The sequence below is a fragment of the Jaculus jaculus genome, chromosome 6 (genome assembly GCF_020740685.1).
Source record: "Jaculus jaculus isolate mJacJac1 chromosome 6, mJacJac1.mat.Y.cur, whole genome shotgun sequence".
NCBI classification, from domain to species: domain Eukaryota; kingdom Metazoa; phylum Chordata; class Mammalia; order Rodentia; family Dipodidae; genus Jaculus; species Jaculus jaculus.
In genome coordinates, this window is record NC_059107.1 from 5085776 (window position 1) to 5107666 (window position 21891).

At 53.5% G+C, this 21891-nt stretch overlaps 1 protein-coding gene across 1 annotated transcript in view; it reads right to left on the reverse strand.

Annotated features, from left to right (window-relative positions):
• The window catches only part of Vdac1 (voltage dependent anion channel 1), a 32867-nt gene extending 18625 nt beyond the window's left edge, over positions 1 to 14242 (reverse strand). Inside the window, exons 1-2 of the mRNA XM_045153264.1 lie at positions 14177 to 14242; positions 625 to 694 (exon numbers count right to left, since the gene is read on the reverse strand). Of these exons, the coding sequence (XP_045009199.1) occupies positions 625 to 691 (67 nt within the window). The 5' untranslated portion in view covers positions 692 to 694; positions 14177 to 14242. The remainder of the gene's footprint in view (positions 1 to 624; positions 695 to 14176) is intronic.
• Between the last annotated feature and the right edge of the window lie 7649 nt (positions 14243 to 21891).

Consider the following 21891-nt stretch of genomic DNA (forward strand, 5'->3'; position numbering starts at 1 on the left):
GGTTCCGGCCCCGGCAAGCGGTGAAACACAAGGCGCTGGTTCCTCTGCCTCCTCCAGGATGACTGGAAGTACTTTGTAAAAGAACACTCACGGGGAACCTGAGGACTAAGGGTGTCCAGGCCCCACCGTTGCCACTGGGGTAGGGGCTCATGGAACAGCAGGGGGCAGAAAGGGCACAAGCCCCACCTTGCCCCTGAGAGGAAGGTACCGGACAGCTGGCAGAAATACAGCATCAGGCCTCAAGTGCCCATCGAGCTAAATTTAGAAGCAGCCATGCTCCACTATAACAGGGCGGCCTCCGAGCTGTCCCCCACTGGCACCAGAAGACCATGGCCATTGTGGCACATGCCTTTAAATCCCAGCACTCGGGAGGCTGAGGTAGGTGGATCAAGTGAGTTTGAGGCCACCCTGAGATTACACAGTGAATTCCAGGTCAGCCTGGGCTACAGCAAGACACCCCCCTCCCAAGGGGCCGGGGCAGGGGAGATGTCTGCTTGACAGAAGCCCCAGCCCATCTTCTGACTGGACAGGGAAGGTCTCGGCGTATAGCTGACGCCCCCGGGTCTCCCATGCACGCCAGCCCCATCGGTGAGCTAAAAGGCCCTCCCCTCCTTCAGCACTCACCGTAGCCCTTGGTGAAGACATCCCTGGCAGATTTGCCAAGATCAGCATATGTGGGAGGCACGGCCATCTTCTGCCATAGTAAAAGAATGAATGCGCTGGTAATTATGGAAATTAGTTTACTACCAGTAAAAGTTATTTGATACAATTAGCAGCCAATAAAAATCACCCCACCCTACACATTCCAAGAACCCTCTACCCCACCAAGGTATGGGCCAGGCATGTGCCATCACGCCCTGTGCTTGGGGCTGCAGGAATTCAGGGATCACCCAGACCTCTCCTCATGAGCACCCCACGCCCGGGCACAGACAGAGCGCACCCAGGGCCCTGGAGGAATCAGTATGGACTGACTGAATGAATTCTCTGTCCAGGCACATTCCCAGGAGCCAGCTCCCTCACTGACCAGCAGCAGTGAGGCCAGTGAAGCTGTCTTCCTACAAAACGTCCACTGCGAGGCCTGTAAATGCGCCAGGTAGAAGCAGGCACTTCTGTGGCAGCCTCCCTGCCCCATGGCCCTGGCTGCACTCCCCTACAAGCATCTACGGAGTACCTACTATGTGCCAGAACAGGCCCAACTTTTCACAACTTTTCGAGAGTCACAGACCTCATAGGGAATATAGTAAAAATGAACTAAGCCATTCCTCACATACGAGGGAAGAGTTTAACCCCCTTTATTTTGTTTTGCCTAAGACAAAGTCTCCTGCAGCCCTGGCTGGCCTTAAACTCTCTGTGTAGTTGAAGATGACTTTGAACTCATGATCCTTCTCCCTCAGTTTCCTAAGGGTTGACATTACAAGCATGTGCCACTATGTCTAGAAAGAACTTAATTTAAAGCCAGGCATGGGGGTTTACACCTTTGGTCCCAGCACTCGGGAGGTTGAGGTAGCAGGATTATAAGTTCAAGGCCAGCCTGGAGCTATAGAATGAGTTTAGGTCAGCCTGGGCTAGTGGGGCTGAAGAGATGGTTTAGCAGTGAAGGCACTTGCCTGTGAAACCTAAGGACCCAGGTTCAATTCCCCAGGATCCACATAAGACAGATGCACAAGGTGGCACATGTGTCTGGAGTTCGTTTGCAGTGGCTAAAGGCCCTGGCACACCTATTCTCTCTCACTCTCCCCCACCCCTCTCTTTCAAATAAGTAAACAAAATGAATAAATTTTAAAACTACCAAAATACTACTTGGAAAGCTGAGGATGTGACTTAGGGATACTGCACCTACTGAACATACTTGAGGCAGCCTTGGTCTCCATCAATAACACCAAGTTAAAAATTTAAGCAAACAAAAAAAAAAAAGGTGCTACTTGAAGTGTTACATGTAACTCAGTCAGCCAACAACCATTTATTATGCATCTTAGTGGTTAGGGAAAGAGAGTAATTCAACAAGCCTTTGCTGTGGAAAGCTTTCATTTGACAAGCTGTGTACAAAGAATTAAAATTCCAATCCGGTAGAGCACACACTGTGACCTCGGTCCTGGAAGAGAGAGTCTTGCATGAGGAGGCGCAGGCCCCACACCCTCTCCATCTCCAAAGTCATTAGTCTGGAAGAACCAGAAAGGAGGTTCCCTTCGGTTCCAGATACTATATGCCTAGATCACCATACCAAATCCATGTGAGTGCCACCCGACACGGTACGTATATGTAGTCACACACATGAACACGTTCGTGCCACATTCCTGGCAAGTGGTGACCCAAGGAGAAGTTTCCAGTGACTCCAGGGGAACCATGTCAATGGGAGCTGGATTCCTAGCCAAGGCCGGCACTGCAGGGCCCACAGCACAACACTGGCACACTGCACAGAACGAGAGTGCATGCCAAGGCCGGCACTGCAGAGTCCACAACCCAACACTGGCACACTGCACAGAACGAGAGTGCATGCCAAGACCAGCACTGCAGAGTCCACAACCCAACACTGGCACACTGCACAGAACGAGAGCGCATGCCAAGGCCGCACTGCAGGGCCCACAGCACAACACTGGCACACTGCACAGAACAAGAGCGCATGCCAAGGCCGCACTGCAGAGCTCACAGCACAACACTGGCACACTGCACAGAACAAGAGCGCATGCCAAGTCTGGCACTGCAGAGCTCACAGCCCAACACTGGCACACTGCACAGAACGAGAGCGCATGCCAAGGCCGCACTGCAGGGCCCACAGCACAACACTGGCACACTGCACAGAACAAGAGCGCATGCCAAGGCTGCACTGCAGGGCCCAAGCACAACACTGGCACACTGCAGAAGAACGAGAGTGCATGCCAAGACCGCACTGCAGGGCCCAAGCACAACACTGGCACACTGCACAGAACGAGAGCGCATGCCAAGGCCGCACTGCAGGGCCCAAGCACAACACTGGCACACTGCACAGAACGAGAGCGCATGCCAAGGCCGCACTGCAGGGCCCAAGCACAACACTGGCACATTGCAGAAGAACGAGACCGCATGCCAAGACCGCACTGCAGGGCCCAAGCACAACACTGGCACACTGCACAGAACGAGAGCGCATGCCAAGGCCGCACTGCAGGGCCCACAGCCCAACACTGGCACACTGCAGAAGAACGAGAGTGCATGCCAAGGCCGCACTGCAGGGCCCACAGCACAACTCTGGCACACTGCACAGAACGAGAGCGCACTTCCACCACGTGGAAATCCTGAAGCTGGGCCTGGGCCACACTTCACATTTTCAGATGCTTGGCTAATTTTGTCCAGCTCTCTCCGTATCAGAGGAGAAAAAAGCAGGCAGCTGCTTGTGTTGTCCTATTTTTGTCACTGCTGCTGCTATTTCTTGCACACGGGCAGGCTGGATCCATGGGCAGGTCAGCCCACATTAGGATCAGGCACAGAGAAGATGGGAGATGGACTTCACACAGGCTTCCCTGCTGGCTCTTCCAGGTCTGGAAACGCTCCTCTGCCCATTTTCTCCCAAATTAACCCCCTATGCACTGCTTCCCTAGGACAGGCCACATACCAGGTCCAGGAGAAATGGCCAGCTAGACCCAGACCTGAGAAGTCAACACCAGATAACCCTGAATGATGAAGCCAGGAGACCTGCAGAACATCTTGGCAAAAGGCCCAGAACATTCTCCATCCCTGCCTGGATTAAAGAGCCATCTGTAGACAGAGCATCTCCATATAGGGCTGTCTTCCTCCCCAGCCCAGCCTGGGACAGCAGAGGAAGGAGCAGCCCAGGGGCAGTATCTAAGTCCACTAAGGACCCCCAGACCTAAGGAGTGACATCTTTTCCCACCACTCTTCCTCAGCCCCACAATAGAGACCGCCCAGAACCCACCCTACTCCCCCGAGTCACCTTTACATCTAGACCAGTTCCCACCCCTAGAGGAAAAAGCAGAACATTCACCATTTCATGGTCCCCAAATGTCTCAGGTTATCACTAATCCCTAAAACCCAAAGCTACCTCCCCCCCAAAAAAACACACACACCTCCACCCACAGCAAACATCAGCCTACAGCAGCTGGCCACTAAGAAGATTACTGCCAGGGGTGAGGGAGGGAGGCGGGACGGCACGGCTCAGAAGAGGGGCCACCAGAGCACCCACAAGGCTCTCTAGGGCTCCCCTCCCTGAGTCCCAGCATGCCTCATTCATGTGGTGCCTGCTGCATGTAAGTGAACTCACGCTAGCTTCGCCAACAAGACTCCACGTTAGCCACTGCGGATGCTATGTTATTTTCACACGTGTGTCAGCCACCCCCAGTGTCATTCTGGGCCCCACACCCAGACAGGCAGGCGTGATGCTCGCCTTACAGGAAAGGGGCACGCGACAGAATCACACCTACGTGGGCCTGAGGCAGCAGCATGGCTCTCCCCGGCTAAGGCCCTGGACTGCGGGGTGGTTGCAGCTTCCCCTTCTGCCCTTTGGATGCCCGTATCCCGCCCTCCGCTACCTTTACCCAGCAGCGCGAAGGAACCAAGACAGACGATGGAAGGAAGCCGGTCTCACCTGTGAAACTCAGGCTTACTAGAACCACTGGCACCCAGAAGATGTCCATTTTCATCCAGCTCTCTGAACCTACTTCCAGAAACCAGTCTGGGGCAGGAATAATGGTCTGCCTGTGTCTCCTCCGACCAGTTGCCCACTTGCTGGCTTACCCTTGCCAGGATGCTGGCCCCGCCCAGCAGCTCCCAGACCCTCCTTCCACCAGATCTGCGCCCAGCACAGTCTCCACTCCACCCAGCTCCAGAAGTGGGGCTGAGCATGAGGTGGTGCTGGGTCTCCCCGAGGCAGCCCTGCCCGCGCAGAAGGCAGGAAGCAGCCTGGGAAGACTACAGCCCTGCCTGGGTAGCACTTCCGAGGCACGGTCTGGGGCTCCGTGCGGAATCCAGGATGCGCAGGGCCAGGCTGCAGTCACTAAGGACTCTGGGAAGGATGAGCCCGAGACACAGAAGCCCCTGGTGCTCCTCCACAGCCCGCCAGCTACCGACCCACTCTTGCCCTGGCTGACCTTCAACAAATTATGCAAGCTCCCCTCCAGCCTAAGAAACAGAAAGCCAGCCATCCTGGAAGCTCAGAGGGGAAGGACAGGACAGTATTATGTCACCGTGCACTGTCTGCACAACACACTTGCATAACCCCATCTGGGGGGCGGGGGCTCAGCCTCCCTGATTCATTAACTGCACGGCAGTGACAGTTGCTGTGCTCACGGCGCCGCCGCCCCCCACCTACGCCCACCCTCTCACAGAGGTCTCAGCGCTGCCTTGATCGAAAATGAGGGCAGGAGTGCCAGGCTACACAGGGTGAGGATGGCAGCACAGCACCCATGTGAAAGCCAGGTGTGGCAGGGAGCACTGTAAACCCAGTGCTGGAGAGCTGGAGACAGGGGACCCTGCGGCTGGACCAGTGAGCTCCTGGTTCAGTGAGAGACACTGTGGATAATAATAATAATAATAAGCTGGCTGGCTCTACCTACACAATAGCTTAATAATAAGAGGGGGGAGAAATGTGATGACATCAAAATAGAAAAGAGACTACTTGGAAAGACGAAGGAGGGACTGAAGCGATGACACAGTGATAAAGGCGCTTGCCTGCCAAGCCTGCAGGCCTAGGTTCAGTTCCCCAGTACCCACTTAAAGCCAGATGCACAGAGCGGCATATGTATCTGGAGGTAGTTTGTAGTGGTAAAAGGCCCTGGAGTGCCCATACTCACTCTCTTAAATAAACTAATAAATTAATATTTTAAATGATAATTTAAAAAAAAAAAGCAGCCAGCCAGGCATGGTGGTGCACGCCTTTAATTCCAGCCTCTGGCAGGCAGAGGTAGGAGGATCTCTGTGAGTTCGAGACCAGCCTGAGACGACATAGCAAATTCGAGGTCAGCCTGGGCTTGAGTGGGACTCTACTTCAGAAGGGAAAAAAAAAAAAAAGTATCATTGTAACAAAGTAGAAACTTACTATGTGACCACAGGAACAAAGTAAATTACAATGTTTAGGGAGGAGGCGCTGCCCGCCCCTGGGCAGCTACTGTGCACTTCAGCCGGCCACACCCCAGCACAAGGTGGGAAGCGCCCAGCCCAGGGTAACACTCAGCAAGAGTGAGCACTAAGGGCAGAGCGAGCGCGGGGAGTGCTTGCTCACGGGCCCCCGACCTCCATGTGATCCTCGGAACCACATGAAACAGTCAAATGCAGAGGCAGGCACACCTGTAGTCCCAAAACTGGGGAGCCGGAAACAGGTTTACCTGGGGCTCAGTGGCCAGCCAGCCTAGAATACTAGGTGAGTTGAAGGCCAATAAGAGACCCTGTCTTGCCAGGTGTGGTAGCGCACACCTTTAATCCCAGCACTCGGGAGGCAGAGGTAGGAGAATCGCCAAGAGTTCGAGGCCACCCTGAGACTCCATAGTGAATTCCAGGTCAGCCTGGACTAGAGTTAAACCCTACCTCAAAAAACCAAAACAAAAAATAATAACAATTTATTTTTAGAATGTGTGTTTGAAATATTCCTTAACCAACTGATTAGCGAAGAGGTAGATGTTGGTGCTCAGTGTCCATCAAGGTATGAAGAGCAGTGTTGTTCACACCAAGTGTGAGTCCTGCAGTACATTTTTTTGCAGGGCAAAGGGTGGACAATTAACTGAGCAATGACCTTGGTGGAAGTGCCACTCCTAGGAACCCTACCCACCATGGTTAGCCCTCCAGACACACTGAGCCACTGCAGCATGACACACACCAAGACTGAAAGTCACCTGCATGTTCCTGACAGGAACATGAATGTACCAAAAGTAAAGTCTTTTTCAGACTAAGGAGTACTATGAGGTTACCAAGAATAATGGGGTGAGGGGTTGGAGACAGCCCATTGGCTAAAGGCACTTGCTTAGAAAGCCTGACAGCCTGGGTTTGATTCCTCAGTACCCACCTCAAGCCAGATGCATAAAGTGGCACATGTATCTGCAGTTCATCTGCAGTGGCTGAAGGCCCTGGCATGCCCATACTCATACTCACTCTTTCTGTCTCACTCAAATAAATAAATAAAATATTTTTTAAAAAAATAAATAATAGGGGGCTGGAGAAATGGCTTAGTGGTTAAGCACTTGCCTGTGAAGCCTAAGGACCCCGGTTCGAGGCTAGATTCTCCAGGACCCATGTTAGCCAGATGGACAAGGGGGTGCCCGCGTTTGGAGTTCATGTGCAGTGGCTGGAAGCCTCTCTCTCTCTCTCTCTCTCTTTCTCTGTGTGTGTGTCTCACTCAAATAAATAAATAAAATATTTTTTAAAAAAATAAATAATAGGACTGGAGAGATGGCTTAGCAGCTAAGGCACTTGCCTGCAAAGCCTAACGACCCAGGCTCGTCTCCCCAGGACCCATGTACACCAGATGCACTCGGTGGCACATGCGTCTGGAGTTCATTTGCAGTGGCTAGAGGCCCTGGCGTGCACATCCTCCCTCCCTCTCTCTCTCTCATTTAAATAAATGAAATAACGAGGTGAGGAGGGTGCCATGGCAAAAGCCTGTAATCCAAGCACTTGAGAAGTGGAGGCAGATGATCGGAAGATCAAGGTTATCCTCAGCTACATAGTGAGCTGGAGGCCAGCCTGGGCAAAATGAGACCCTGTTTCAAAACAAAAGTCTTGCTTTAAAAAGCCACAGAAAATTCCCAATCCATTTAATTAGTTAGGAGACCTTTCACAGACCTACCTTTATGTATTCACAGACTTGTGAACGGATGGTAAAGAGTGGTAAGACACAAGCTACCTGCAAACTGGCTGCCTTGGAGCTACTTCTGGGGAGAGGCGGCTGGGGAAGGCGTGGGGCTCAGGTGGACTCTCGCCGCTTTTATTCAACTGCATTATTTAAATGGTGTGTGTTGACAGTTTTTCTAAGAACAGAAAATGTTCAAAGCCAATGATGTTCCCACAGTTCACTACAGTAGATGTCAGAAGGAAAAGCCATCTGGGCAGTGTCCACACGGGTTCCAAGGACAGACCAGACCACAGCGAGATGGTACAGTGACCACTGGGCAAAGCCCACGGGATACACTTCACTCTCGGGTGACCACTAATGACTCGGCCGATCTGCCCAGAGGGCCGGAATAAGGCAGAGCTCCCTACCTTCCGTGTGCGTGCCAATCACCCAGGAACTGGCCAAACAGATTTGGAAACAGGCAGCAGTCATGTATGTATGCCAGCATGCATGCTCACATGTGTACCATGCACCTAAGAGGCAGGGCACTGACAAGCGCAGGCTCACGCTGCACCACCCAGCCGGCAGAACCACAACCTTGACACAGGCTCTTTCTGTGGCATGAGAGCCAACAGCCACCACACCGACAGCAGTGGGACCCGGGCGCAGCCAGAAGAGCCGGGAGGCAAAGTCTGCTAGCACAGGTGACACCAGAGGTGACCCCTCAAAAGCAAAGGGGGGGCTGGAGAGATGGCTTAGCGGTTAAGCACTTGCCTGTGAAGCCTAAGGACCCCGGTTCGAGGCTCGGTTCCCCAGGTCCCACGTTAGCCAGATGCACAAGGGGGCGCACGCGTCTGGAGTTCGTTTGCAGAGGCTGGAGGCCCTGGCGCGCCCATTCTCTCTCTCTCCCTCTATCTGTCTTTCACTCTGTGTCTGTCGCTCTCAAATAAATAAATAAATAATTTTTTAAAAAAAAAAAAAAGCAAAGGGGCAGGGCCAGTTTGCAAAGACCAAGAGCCACCCTGCCATGACATGCCCCAGTCCACCCAGGTGACCTGTACAGGAGTGACTACTGAAGGGTCATCAGCCCGGCAGAAGACACACTGGCTGTGACAGGGCACACTCCCTCTCAGGCACCCGACGCTCAAGAGCCCCCGCAAGGGCACACCAGACGCCTGCCGGGAGTCCAGCCAACGTAGCAACCAAATCTACCTCCGCGCTGTCACCGTCCAGGACTCCACTCACAAACACTCTGCGGACAGCCTCGCGCGCTGCTGCGTCTCAACGCCATCCCAGACAACAGCAGGTCCGCTACAGCGCGGCATCAGACCGGCTAGGATTACAGTAAAGCAAAGTCACCTCCCTATCCCTGGGGACCAGAAAAAACAACTTCCCTGTCAGAGGGTGTGTCTCAGCGGACACACTCAGGGGAGACACACACACACACACACACACACACACACACACACACACGAGCACTTTCTCCCCAGGCACAGCCCCTGGTTCCAGATGCCGGCTAGGTACTCTGAACACCACGCCACCATCCACAAGAGCCTGGGGGGGTGGGGGGGGAGCCTGGCTTTCCAGGAGCAGCTTTTATTTTGAAACGCCCTGGAGCTGGGCTGCTACCCCAGCACAGCCTTCCACAAGGTTCAGCCTGCCCACCTACTCGCCCACCCATCAAGGGGAGAGGACGGGTTAGCAGCCCAGCATGCCAGGGCCTAGAGTTCGGGCACAACAGAGCTCCTGCATGGCCACAGCTTCTCTGGCCCTGGGGCTGGGGATGGGACCGGACAGGACAGACTAAGTGGGTAGCCTTAGGAGTTTCATAGACCTGAGTGTATGCCTACTCTGCTTTCTAGGCGAGTAACTTTGAGCAAGCCACATACCTCTACGCATTTCATTTTTCCTTAATACATAGCCCTTAATTCTGTGGCTGATAATACAACACACATGCAGCAAATGCAGCAGGTATTTTATTAAGAAGATGGTAGATGATAGACACATGAAGTCGGGCTTGAGGGGGGAGTGGTTTTTAGACTGGGTCTCATATAGCCAGGCCTGGCTTCAAACTCAGTACATAAGCAGGGATGGTGACTTCAAACAGCTCCTCGTGCCCCTGCCTCCTGCAAGGCAGGTACCGCCACACCTGGTTCATGCAGTGCTCAGGGTCATCCAGGCCTCGCACAAGCCGGGCAAGCCTGAAGCTACATCATCGGCCCAGAAAAACAGGCTTTTTGTTTTGTTTTGGTATTTTGTGATGATGGGTGTGGTGGTCTGAATGGATGGTTCCAATATATTCAGGATTTTATTCAGGTTTGCATTGAGCTCTGCAGCCACGCGGCTAGAGGCGGATCCTAGGGTCCAGCTCTTAGGTGTGGGGTGGATCTAAAGATACGCAGAGCTCCACCGGGAGTTCCTGAAGTGTGCTTCCTTGCCTGTGGTGGCCTGTGGCTTCTCTGTCTCTCTGAACCTGTGAAAGCAGGCCAGCTTCTTCTGCCATTTGAAACTTCCCCTGGATCTGTCAGCTTCAAACAAATTCTCTTTCTCTGTAACTGTGTCTGGTCTGGAAGTTCATCTCAGTGACCTGAAGCTGTCTGCTACACTGGAAACCAAATGAAGCTCTTGTTTTGCATATTTCTTGTTACAATGACTGCTGAGCATGTGGCCAAAAGGTCACCCTGTACTACAGGGTCCCGAGTGCCCTCTGTCCATAAAGAGACATTGTTTAGCTGGTTATTGTCTAGTCAGATCCTGGAAGAATCCTTTCTACCTGATCACAAGGAAAACTGGTCCTTCTAACACCCAGCTCCTTGCTGCAAACAGGGTGACTCCTCTGAGCACTGTCCACTACCAGCAGGCAACACCAGCCTCACCCAAGCTCAGGCTGCTCCCAACTAAGCAGCCACTGCTCCCTTGCACGGCATTCATATCTCTCGGCTCCTCGGAACAGCAGCGGAGGTGCGGTGTGAACACCGGCCATGTCACTCTGCCACCTGGGTGACACCTCGCCTCTGTCCCCAAGCTCAAAGCACTCACAGCAATGACACAGAACACACGGCTGGCTCCCAGGATGGGCAAGAATGACGTGGCAGAAGTGGGCACGGCGGTGGATGCTTGTCATGTCAGGGCATGAGGATCAGGAGTTTAAGGTCACCCTCACCTACACAGGGAGTTCTAGCCTAGGCTCCATGAGAGCCTCTCTCAAAAAAAAAAAAAAAAATTCGGCTGGAGAGATGGCTCAGCAGTTAAGCGCTTGCCTGTGAAGCCTAAGGACCCCGGTTCGAGGGTCAATTCTCCAGGACCCACGTTAGCCAGATGCACAAGGGGGCGCACGCGTCTGGAGTTCGGTTGCAGTGGCTGGAGGCCCTGGCACGCCCACTCTCTCTCTCTCTCTGTGCCTCTTTCTCTCTCTCTCTCTCTCTCTCTCTCTCTCTCTGTTGCTCTCAAATAAATAAATAAACAAAAAAAAATTTTTTTAAATTATAGCAGCTGGGCATGCTGGTATATGCCTTTAACCCCAGCACTCAGGAGACTGGAGTATAAGGTCACTGTGAGTTTGAGGGCAGCCTGGTGCTACAGTGAGTTCCAAGTCAGCCTGGGCTAAAGTGAGACCCTAACCCTACCTAGAAACAAAACAAAAGATTAAAAACTGAGGTGGAGAGATGGCTTAGCGGTTAAGGCGGTGGCCTGTGAAGCCTAAGGACCCAGATTCAATTCTCCAGGTCCCACATAAGCCAGATGCACAAGGTGACGCATGCATCTGGAGTTCATTTGTAGTGGCTCAAGTCTCTGGTGTGCCCATTTTCTCTCTCTCTCTGTCTCCAATAAATAAATAAAATAGATAAATAAAATGTTTAAAAAAGAAAAAAAAAAAAAGAAACACTCAGGAGGCTGAAGTAGAAGGATTGCTATGAGTTTGAGGCCAGCCTGGACTACACAGTGAATTCCAGGTTAGCCTAGGCTAGAGTGAAACCTTTCCTCAAAAAAAAAAAAAAAAGAGAGAAACTGAGACCTAAGAAAGCCACTTAGCCTGTACTGGGCTCTATTCTATGGCTCGGGTAAGCCGGGGCTGCATTTTTAGGCTCCTTATAGCCCAGCTCTGCATGAAGTTAAGGTGGGGGAAGGACGGCCCTCCCCACCACCACATCTGCCTTAGGACCAGCATAACTTCTGGATGGGACTCCTGGACCCCGACTACTAACAGCACCTGCCGAAGGCCCATTCTAGGATAGCAGAAATAAAAGTAAGTGACTAAGCCGGACGTGGTGGCGCACGCCTTTAATCCCAGCACGTCGGAGGCAGAGGTAGGAGGATCAACATGAGTTGCAGGTCAGCCTGGGCTAGAGCAAAAAAAAAAGAAAAAAGTAATCAGTGTGAGCACCCGTTCCCCCTGGGGCCAGACCCCTTCAGGACAACTCATGCAGAAGCCACCAACACAGCCACCATCAGGAAAGAGGAGGTACCACAGGCCCAAGGCCTTAGGCAGAATCCTATTCACCCACGTCCCTCTAGCTTCAAGCCCAGAAACATCAGTTTGACAAGGTCCCCATGGGCTTGGAAAGTCATGAAATGAAGACAATATATTTGATGCAGTGACTTCCAGTCAGAAAACAGTTTCTGCCTCTCACAGCTCCAGGACTGTGTGCACCATAATAGTTAGTGAAATATGTGTGCTGGGGGCTGGAGAGATGGCTTAGCGGTTAAGGCACTTACCTTAACCCAGGTTCGATTCCCCAGTGCCCACGTAAGCCAGATGCACAAGGGGGAGCATGTGTTTGGAGTTTGTTTGCAATAGCTAGAGGCCCTGATGTGCCCATTCTTCCTCTGTCTCCTTCCTTCCTCCCTTCCTCCCTCCCTCCCTCCCTCCCTCTCTCTCTCTCTCTCTGCTTGCAAATAAAATTTAAAAAGAAATGTGTGTGCTGGTACACAAGGCTGACTTCTGGACGTGTGAGAAGGATGCTTGGGATCGACGGGGCAGTGACTTGAGCCCGCAGCCCCATTCACTACTTAAGGTGCTCCTACCACGTGTCACCCTGTCAATCCGGGTGGATACAACAAATGCATTGGCCACCCCCCCCCCAGTCTTTCTCAAGCACCCACTGTGTGTCAGCTGGCCCATTTTAGACCCTAAAGCGGCTTGGGGCCTGAGCTTGGCCCTACAGGAGCTCAGTTCAGAGAAAGACTGGCCTAGCCTGGCCGCCAGCAAGATAAGGCCAAGGAGTCCTTCCCTCTCCCCTGGAGAAGGGCGCCGGTCAGGTAGATGGGACTTTAGGTAGCCCGGGGTTGGGCCAGTCTCTCCATTCGGGGACTGCACTGCTCCAGCCTGACCTGTCAATTTGTAAACTGAGCTGTCGTCAAGATTACTCAAAACCAGGTACACGGCTGTCGTTAATGAGAAGGCAACAGGGCGTACCTTTATGGAGTCCCATCCGGTAGAACACATGGTGGGGGGGGATCCGGCCTCCCCTAGAGCTTCCCGGTGTCGGGTCGTCTAGGGAGACCTTGCGCATGGCAGACTGTTCTGAATATTTCGTGTTAACTGCGTCCTGTTATTCTGCCTCCAAACCCAACGAAGTATAATTCCACAGATGGGAAACCGAAGTTTGGGATCTGCCTGCGTGACCTTGGACAAATCGCTAGGGTTGTGGACCTCCAATCTAGTGTCAGGCTCTGAACCAGTCTCCTGAGTGCACCTCTGAGAATGAATGAGCCACCCCACCAGGAACCCTTCCAACGCCCCCGAGGCTGGCCACATCGCTGCCCGCGGGGTCACGTCTTCCCGTGGCTAAACCTCTCTCGTCCGGGTCCAGGTCCAGGTCCCTGCGGCCTAAGTCCACTCTGGACAGCCTGTTCCGTCCGGGAAGGCGCTGGCACGCTCGGAAGGTGCCAGACGCCAGCTTCTCCGGGCATGGGCTGGCCAGGGCCGGGGGGCACCGGGGCAATGGCTGTTCCCCAAAGCTCATCCAAGCGGAGGCAGCTCGGCCAGCAAAGGCCCATGGGCCTGGCCGGGCGAGCGTGGGCTACCGGAGGGTTCCGCCCCGAGCCGGGCTGGCGGCATCGAGGTCCAGAGGGCGCCGCGGGGGAAGGTCACCTAGACGCGCGGCCCGCCGGGCCTCCACGCGGCGGCCCATGCCCTTTCCGCCCGCTCGTCCCTCGGCTCCCTGGCTCCCGGGTCCGGGCGCTCAGGACGATTCTCCGCGCATCTGCCCGGCCCGGTACCCTCAGTGCCCACCTGCGCCGGCCGCGGACCGGCCAGGCCAGCGCAAACAGCCCCCGCTCGGTGCCCGGGACCCGGCTAGGCCCCTGCGCCCTCTCCTCCGCTCCTCCCCGCATCGCCGGCCCCACGGCCCCCCGCCCCAGCCCGGGAGCCCGACCGGAGATCCGGGGCGCCCTCGGGACCCGGGCGCTTTCCCCGGCGCTTACCTCCGGGGCGGCGGCGGCGGCGGGAGTAACGGCGGGGGCTGCGGCGACGAGGAACCGAGCGGAGCGGGGCGGCGGGCCGAGGGCGGGGCGGAGCGGAGCGCGGCGGCGCGGACACGCCCCGGCCCAGCGCGCCGGGCCCCGGAGCTCCGCCCTCAGCCCGCCCAGCCCCGCCGGAGCCCTGCTCCCTTCCCAGCCCGCAGCCGCCGCCCCCGGGCTGCGTGCGTTCCGGCACGGGGCCGTCGGAGGCGGGGGTGGAGGTGCGTGCGTGCGTGCGCGGGGACGCGCGGGTCGCGCCGGGTGGAAGCGCTGGGGAAGGAGGAAGGAGCGGCCTGGGGACCGGCACTGATGGAGACCAGGGGTTCCCGGGCCTCCTGCACGGCCTCGCGGCGTCCCCAGGGTACTGGTGGCGGCCGGCGCGGGACCCCGAGCCGAGCCCGGGCGGACTAGACGTGCCCGGGCTCGGAACTGCAGAGAGCCAGGGGTCCGGCCCCGGCCCCGCGGGGACCCTGGGCTCCCGACACAAAGTATCCGGAGCGCGGGACACGCCCACGTGCGTCAGCTAGCCAAGCGCCGGGAACGCTCCCCGGTGCCCTGACTCTCCACTGCAAAATCCCCGAGGATTTTGACGTGTTCTAAAAAACAGATGGGGTTGCAACCCATCCCCGATGGATCTCCCTGCGCGGGAGCCCTCGCGGGTACCGGATGCACGCGCCCTGGGCGCCGCGGGGCCAGCACGGAGGAACAGACCGTCACTCGGGGCGCACGGACCTGTCACCTCGGGGCGGAGCCCAGCCCTGCGCCCGGCCAATCAGAAGCAAGTTTCCAGGATTAATGAAATCGCGAGTTCGTGAAGACTTCTCACCGAGCGAGTTCTCGAAGGCCAGGGGTGTAGGGTCCCCGATGCGGGGGCGCCGGCTGGTTCCAGAATCAGGGGACTTGTTCCACACCAGCTGTGGCCGAAGCTGGAGGAGGCATTGGCGGAGGCCACCGGTCAATGGGAAAGTGGCCGCTCTTAGGAACGCTGCTTCACTAGGGAAGGAGGGAATAGACAAAAGACGTGCGGGAGCTCGCGTGTGCGAGCGTGTGCGCCTGTGCTCGGGACGCCCGGGGTGGCCTGTGGCCTGCAGATGTGCTCGGATCTGACTTGAAAGCCCTGCACAATTTAGGGGCAGGACGGAGGGTTAGCCCGATGGCGCGCTTGCTTAGCACGCACCAGAGGTTTTTATGTATTTCTCAAGTTGGCAGTTCTGCCAGGCACAGAAAGACCCAGCCCACTTCCAGGGAGACGCTTGCAGGGAAAGCTGCTGAGTCACCCAAGAGGGCAACGAGGCAGACTTTGCAAGGAGACCTCAGGGAGACCCGGCAGGCCGAGGAAGACCTGTCTCTAGGAATCTTAACTTGGCCCGGGGCCCTGGTGAGTCAGGAAGATAAGGTCAGGCTCAAGTAACCATGAGCCATAAGGAAGTCTGCTAGCGGCTGGCGAAATAGCTGGATGGGTGGAGTGCTTGACCAGCTCGCACCGGCCCTGGGTTCGTCCCTGACAGCATAAACCGAGCGTGCGATCCCAGCGCTGGGGAAGTGGAGACAGAAGGGTCGGAAGTTCAAGACTACCCCCTGAGTCTGAGGCCAGCGTGGGATACATACATGCATGAGACCTGTCTATAAAAGCTAAATTTAAAAGGAAAAGGAAGCCAGGCATGGTGGTGCACGCCTTTAATCCCAGCCCTCAGGAGGCAGAGGTAGGAGGATCACCATAAGGTCGAGGCCACCCTGAGAATACATAGTGAATTCCAGGTCAGCCTGGTCTGTCTAGAGTGAGAACCGACCTCGAAAACACAAAAGAAAAAAGTCAGCAGTGCACGCTTTTAATCCCAACACTCAGGAGGCAGGGGTAGGAGGATCACCATGAGTTCCAGGCCACCCTGAGACTACAGAGTGAATTCCAGGTCAGCCTGGGCTAGAGCGAAACCCTATCTCCAAAAAAAAAAATGTATAATGATAATAAAATAAATAAAAGGAAAAGGAGGGCTGGAGAGATGGCTTAACAGTTAAGGTGCTTGCCAAAGGACCCAGGTTCAATTCCCCAAGTAAGCCAGGTACACAAAGTGATGCACACATCTGGAGTTCATTTGCAAGGGCTCAAGGTCCTGGCACACCCATTCTCCCCCCCCCCCACTTCCTCTTTCACTCTCTCAAATAAATAAATAAATAATAAAAGGGAAAGTAGCACATGAACAACATTCAATACACAGTTGTTGAGTGACTGTTTCTTGGGAGGTGGGAGTGAGTGTCAATTCACACCAGACAGAGAGCCCATGACAGGCGGAGAACCCCGCCCAGATGGAGTCTGCCGGTCAGGTCAGGTCAGGTCAGGTTATTTACAGGAACTTGAGCTGCTCAAAGGTAGCTGCATCTCTACACAGCCCAACCCAGCCTGGGCGCTGACTCACGGAAGCTGCAACTCTGGGGCTCCCTGCCCAGCTTGCAGGCAGCTCCACCAACGAGTCTCCTGTCCCTGCAATGACTGGCTGCTAATCTAGCCTTGGGGAGGGACCCAAGTCTAAGAACTTTTTGGATTTCCTGTGCCTTGTAATTTTCTATGGGGTCAGGGATTGAATTTGGGACCTGGAGCCTGCTAGGGAGCTTCCAGATTCTTAGGAGCTTCTGAGCTCCTCCGTCCATGAGGCGATAATTCAACCCTGAGGAAATAACCACAAAAGAAAGGTGAAGAAGGCAGCTGGGGCTGTGGCGGGGGGAGGGGGGGGCTTGGGTTTTTGGAATCTTACTGCACCAGAATGGTGACTCATTGGTCCCTTCTGGCCACAGCGTTCGGGTGGAGTAGAGAAGCCACCTTTTATGCTAGATTTAGTCTCCCTGCCCAGTCCCATCTCCACCTCTCTCTGCGGCAGCTGACTGACCTGGAGCTGGGCACCTGACCCAAACCTAGCCAATCAGTCAGGTTCTCCCTTGCAAATCTGAACTAAAAAAAGCCAGAGTGTGGAGACAGAAGGGAATGTCCTGATGCCTCCAGCTTCCTTGGGTAGGCCTGGCATCCTTGTTGGCCCTGAAAAGCAAGGGGAACACTGCCAGTCCCAGGAGACAGTGGCTTGGGACCCCTGCTTCCTCAGCGTCCCCATCTTCCCTGGGCTTGGGTTTCCTGAGCCCACTCCTTAGCCAGCCTGAGCTTGACTGCTTGTCTCAGCGCAGGGGAAGTCCCTGGGAAGGACCTTTGAGGCTTGGTTTGTAGGGACAAGTCAGTCCTGCCTACAGTGTTGTTGTTTGCCTGTTTGTTTTGAGCCTCTCCCTGCCCAACCTTCCATGGAAGTGATTCTGGGGACACTGCCATGTGACAGAGTCCTTCTCTGTCCACCCACGGGGAGGAATCAGGGAGACCCTGGGATTCTCCAGCTGTTGAAATACACTTTCCCTACAAAATGAACACAGCTCTTAAGACAGGGCAGAGACAGCTCTGTGGACGGCATGCACCGTGTCGCAGTTTACTTCCTGCTGCGGAGACAAATACCCGACCAAGAGCAGGTTCTGGGAAGACAGGGTTAATTTCAGGCTTGCAGATTCGGGGAGAAGCTTCCTCATGGTGGAGGAGATCCACAGCAGAGGGAGAGAGCTGCACTGCCCTGCTCAGGCTGGACTCCTCCCAGGTGACACAGTCCTCCAGCAGGGCTCCCCCTCCCAACGTGAGGATGAAATAGGAAACTTAATCAGACACCTGAGACTGTAGGGACTTTTTTTTACATGCAAGCCACCACGTTCCTAGATTTAGCCACACCTAAGCAGAGCACTTACCAGTTCTCTGAACCACGGGTCCCCTTCTTTAAAAAAATATTTTATTATTTGTAAGCAGGGAGAGAGCAAGAGACAGAGAGAAAAAGAGAGTGTGGGCACTCCAGTGCCTCCTGCCACAGCAAACAAGCAGCAGATGCATGCACCATTGTGGGGTTCTGGCTTTACATGGGTACTGGGGAATCGAACCTGGCCTGTGAGGCTTTGCAAGCAAGTGCCTTTAACCTCTGAGCCATCTTCCCAGCCCCAGGTTCCCTTTTGGCCTCGTCTTGTTTACATTGTGTTTTCCTCTCGGGTCCTATCCCACTTTCCCTCCTCCCTTCAAAGAGAACAATGTAAAACTTTTAACCCAAGGAGGGTGGAAATTCTCTTACTCTTGCAGATACTGTTCAGGGCACAGAGGCTCCCGGCCAAACACTCGTGGGAGGAAAGGGCTCACTCTGGCTTGCAGACTTCAAAGCTCCGTGACGGTAGGGAAACTGTGGCATGAGCAGAGGCAGGACGTCACCTCCTGGCCAGCATTAGGTGGACAACAGCAGCAGGAGAGTGTGCCAAACTCTGGTAAGGGGAAGCTGGCTGTCACACCCACACACCTGCCCCCACCAACACACCTCCTCCAGTAAGGGTCCAGTTCCCAACCTGCCACCAGGTGGGGATCAAGCTTTCAAAACACTTGAGTTTATGAGGACACCTGACTCAAACCACCACACATACTACTGGATGGGCTCCCAGTGTAAGCATATTTCAGGTTAGAGATATCTTTCCATATTTGGGCTGTAAGTCACAGAGTGTCCAGAGTAGGCATTGTCAAGGAGGAAGGCAACCAGGCATCTTCCTAACAATGTAAGTTGAAGCCCTGTCCACAGTGCTCTCTCTGGGCTCAATGTCCCTGGACCTCATTATTGTTTTGAAACAACACCTCATTATGTAACCCGGGCTGGCTCCAAACACTCCATCCTCCTGCCTTAGCCTCCCAAGTCCTGAGAGTACATGTATTTGACACCACATCCATCTTTACCAAATTGTAATTGATTTTTTTAAACAATCTATTTATTTATTTGCAAGGACAGGGAGGGGGGATGGGCACACCAGGCCTCTGGCCACTGCAAACAAAACTCCAGAAGCATGCTCCATTTTGCACATCTGGCTTTACATGGGTCCTAGGGAATTGAACCTGGTTCCTTAGGCTTCACAGGCAAGTGCTTTAACTGCTGAGCCATCTCCCCAGCCCATTGATTGATTGTTTTTATTTGTATGTTTGAGACAGACTCTAACAGGCTGGCCTGAAACTCACTGTGTAGTCCAGGGTAACCTCAAGCTCATCACAAGAGTCCTGCCTCAGCTTCCGAAGTGCTGGGATTACAGGAGTGAACCTGGACTCTTCGTTTCTTCGGTACAAGTGTTTTTATGCAAGTTCGTGTGTGAGCAGGTGTGTGTGCATGTGGGCTGGTATGCGTATGGAGGCCAGAGGACAACCCTGAATGTTGTTCCTTATACCAGCTGATTTTTTGTTGTTTTTTCCAAGGTAGGGTCTCACTCTAACCCAGGCTGGCCTCAAACTCCTAGTGATCCTCCTACCTCAGCCTCCCAAGTGCTGGGATTAAAGGTGCGCCCTTTTTGTGACAGTCTCTCATTGAGCTGGAACTCACCAGTTAAGCTGGACTGGCCGGCCAGGAACCGCAATAGCTCTGTCTCTGCCTCCCAAACACTGGACTTCTAAGCACATGCCACCACTGCCCCTTTCACATGGGTTCTGGGGATCAAGCTCAGTGCTTCATGCTTTTGAGGCAAGTGCTTTATTGACTGAACTGTTTCAATTTTTCTATTTTTTTAAATTTTTTTTATTTTTGTTTATTTGTTTGAGAGAGGGAAAGAGGCAAAGTGAGAGAAAGAGAGAGAGAGAATGGGCACGCCAGGGCCTCCAGCCACTGCAAACAAACTCCAGATGCATATGCTACCTTGTGCATCTGGCTTACATGGGTCCTGGAGAACTGAACCAAGGTCCTTTGGCTTTGCAGGCAAGGGCCCTAACTGCTAAGCCATCTCTCTAGCGCTCAATTTTTCTATTTTTACCGACAGGGTCATACTATGTAGCCTGGGCTGACCTCAAATGTGTGAACCTTCTGCCTCAGCTTTCTGAGTGCTAGGATTACAAATGTTTTCTACCACATCTGACAGACATTTTTAAATTTATTTATTTATTTATTTGTGTGTGTGTATGCATGGTGTGTGGGCATACCAGGGTCTCTTGCCACTGCAAGTAAATGCCAATCCAACTTTCATCGATGGCTGAGAAATTGACCTCTGACCAATAGTCCTTGTAGGCCGGCACCGCTTCTCAGGCCAGATTCTGTTTTGTCTTGTCTTTTTTGTTGTTGTTGTTGTTTTGTTTTTTTGAGATAGAGTTTAATGTCACCCAGGCTAGAAGTTACTACACAGCTGAGTATGGCCTTGAATTTCTTGCCTCCATCTACCAAGTACTGGGATGGGATTACAGCACTCTTTTACGCCTGACTCAAAAATTCTGTTATTTTTTTAATTTTGTTTTTGTTTGTTTGTTTGGTTGGTTGGTTTTTCTGAGGTAGGGTCTCACTCTAGCCCAGGCCGGCCTGGAATTCACTATGTAGTCTCAGGATGGCCTCGAACTCATGGATCTTCCTACCTCTGCCTCCCTAGTGCTGGGATTAAAGGTGTGTGCACCATGGCTGGCCTCCAACATTCTCGAATGGGATTTAATACTTGTTATAAAAGAGGACACGCATGCGCATGTACGCACACTCACGCATATATATTTTAAGCATAGCTGGGAAGATGCCCCAGTTGGCATGAGAACCTGAGTCCAGATCTCCAGAAACCAACTAAAAGCTGGGCATGGTGGCATATGGTACAATGATACGAATCTGCGAGGCAGAGACAGGAGGACCCCTGGGGCTTGCTGGCTACCTAGTCTAGATGAATGGGTGAGCTCTAGGTTCAGTGAGATGCTATCTGACATAATATTAATAGGGCTGGAGAGATGGCTTAGTGCTTAAGGTGTTTGCCTGCAAAGCCCAAGTATCCTGGTTTGATTCTCCAAGACCCATATAAGCCAGATGCACAAGAAGGCGCATGCGTCTGGAGTTCGTTTGCAGTAGCTTGAGGCCGTGGCACCCCTTCTCTCTCAATCTCTCCCCACCAATAAATAAATAAAATATATTTTAAAACTACGATGGAGAGTGAGAGAGATGCCTGGCACCAGCTTCTGGCCTCCGCGTGCATGCCCGTATGTGCCCACACACGTGCAAGCAAACAGGCAGGCACGGTGGAGCACACCTTTAATCCTAGCATCTAGAAAGCTGACGTAGGAGGATTGTCCTGAGTTTGAGATCAGTCTAAGCTAGAGTAAGACACTGCTTAAAAAGATCAATAAATAGGGCTGTGGAGGTGGATTAGTGGTTAAGGCACTTGCTTGCAAAGCCAAAGGATCCAGGTTCAACTCCCCAAGACCCACATAAGCCAGATGCACAAGGTGACATCTGGAGTGTTTGGAGTTTGATTATAGAGACTGGAGGCCCTGGCGTGCCCATTCTTTCTCTCTCTCTCTCTCTCTCTCTCTCTCTCTCTCTCTTTCTCTCCCTCTCTGCCTCTTTCTCTCCTTCTTTGCCTCTTTCTCTCTCACCTACATAAATGAATAAATATTTAAGAATAAAAATAAATAAGCTGTGTAAACAGATATAATCTTTTTTTTCTTTTCTTGGTTTTTTGAGGTATGGTCTCACTGTGGTCCAGGCTGACCTGGAATTCACTATGTAGTATCAGGGTGGTCTCGAACTCATGGTGATCCTCCTACTTCTGCCTCCCAAGTGCTGGGATTAAAGGTGTGCACCAACACACCCGGAAGCAGATACAGTCTTTGAAGGTGACTAGTTGATTTG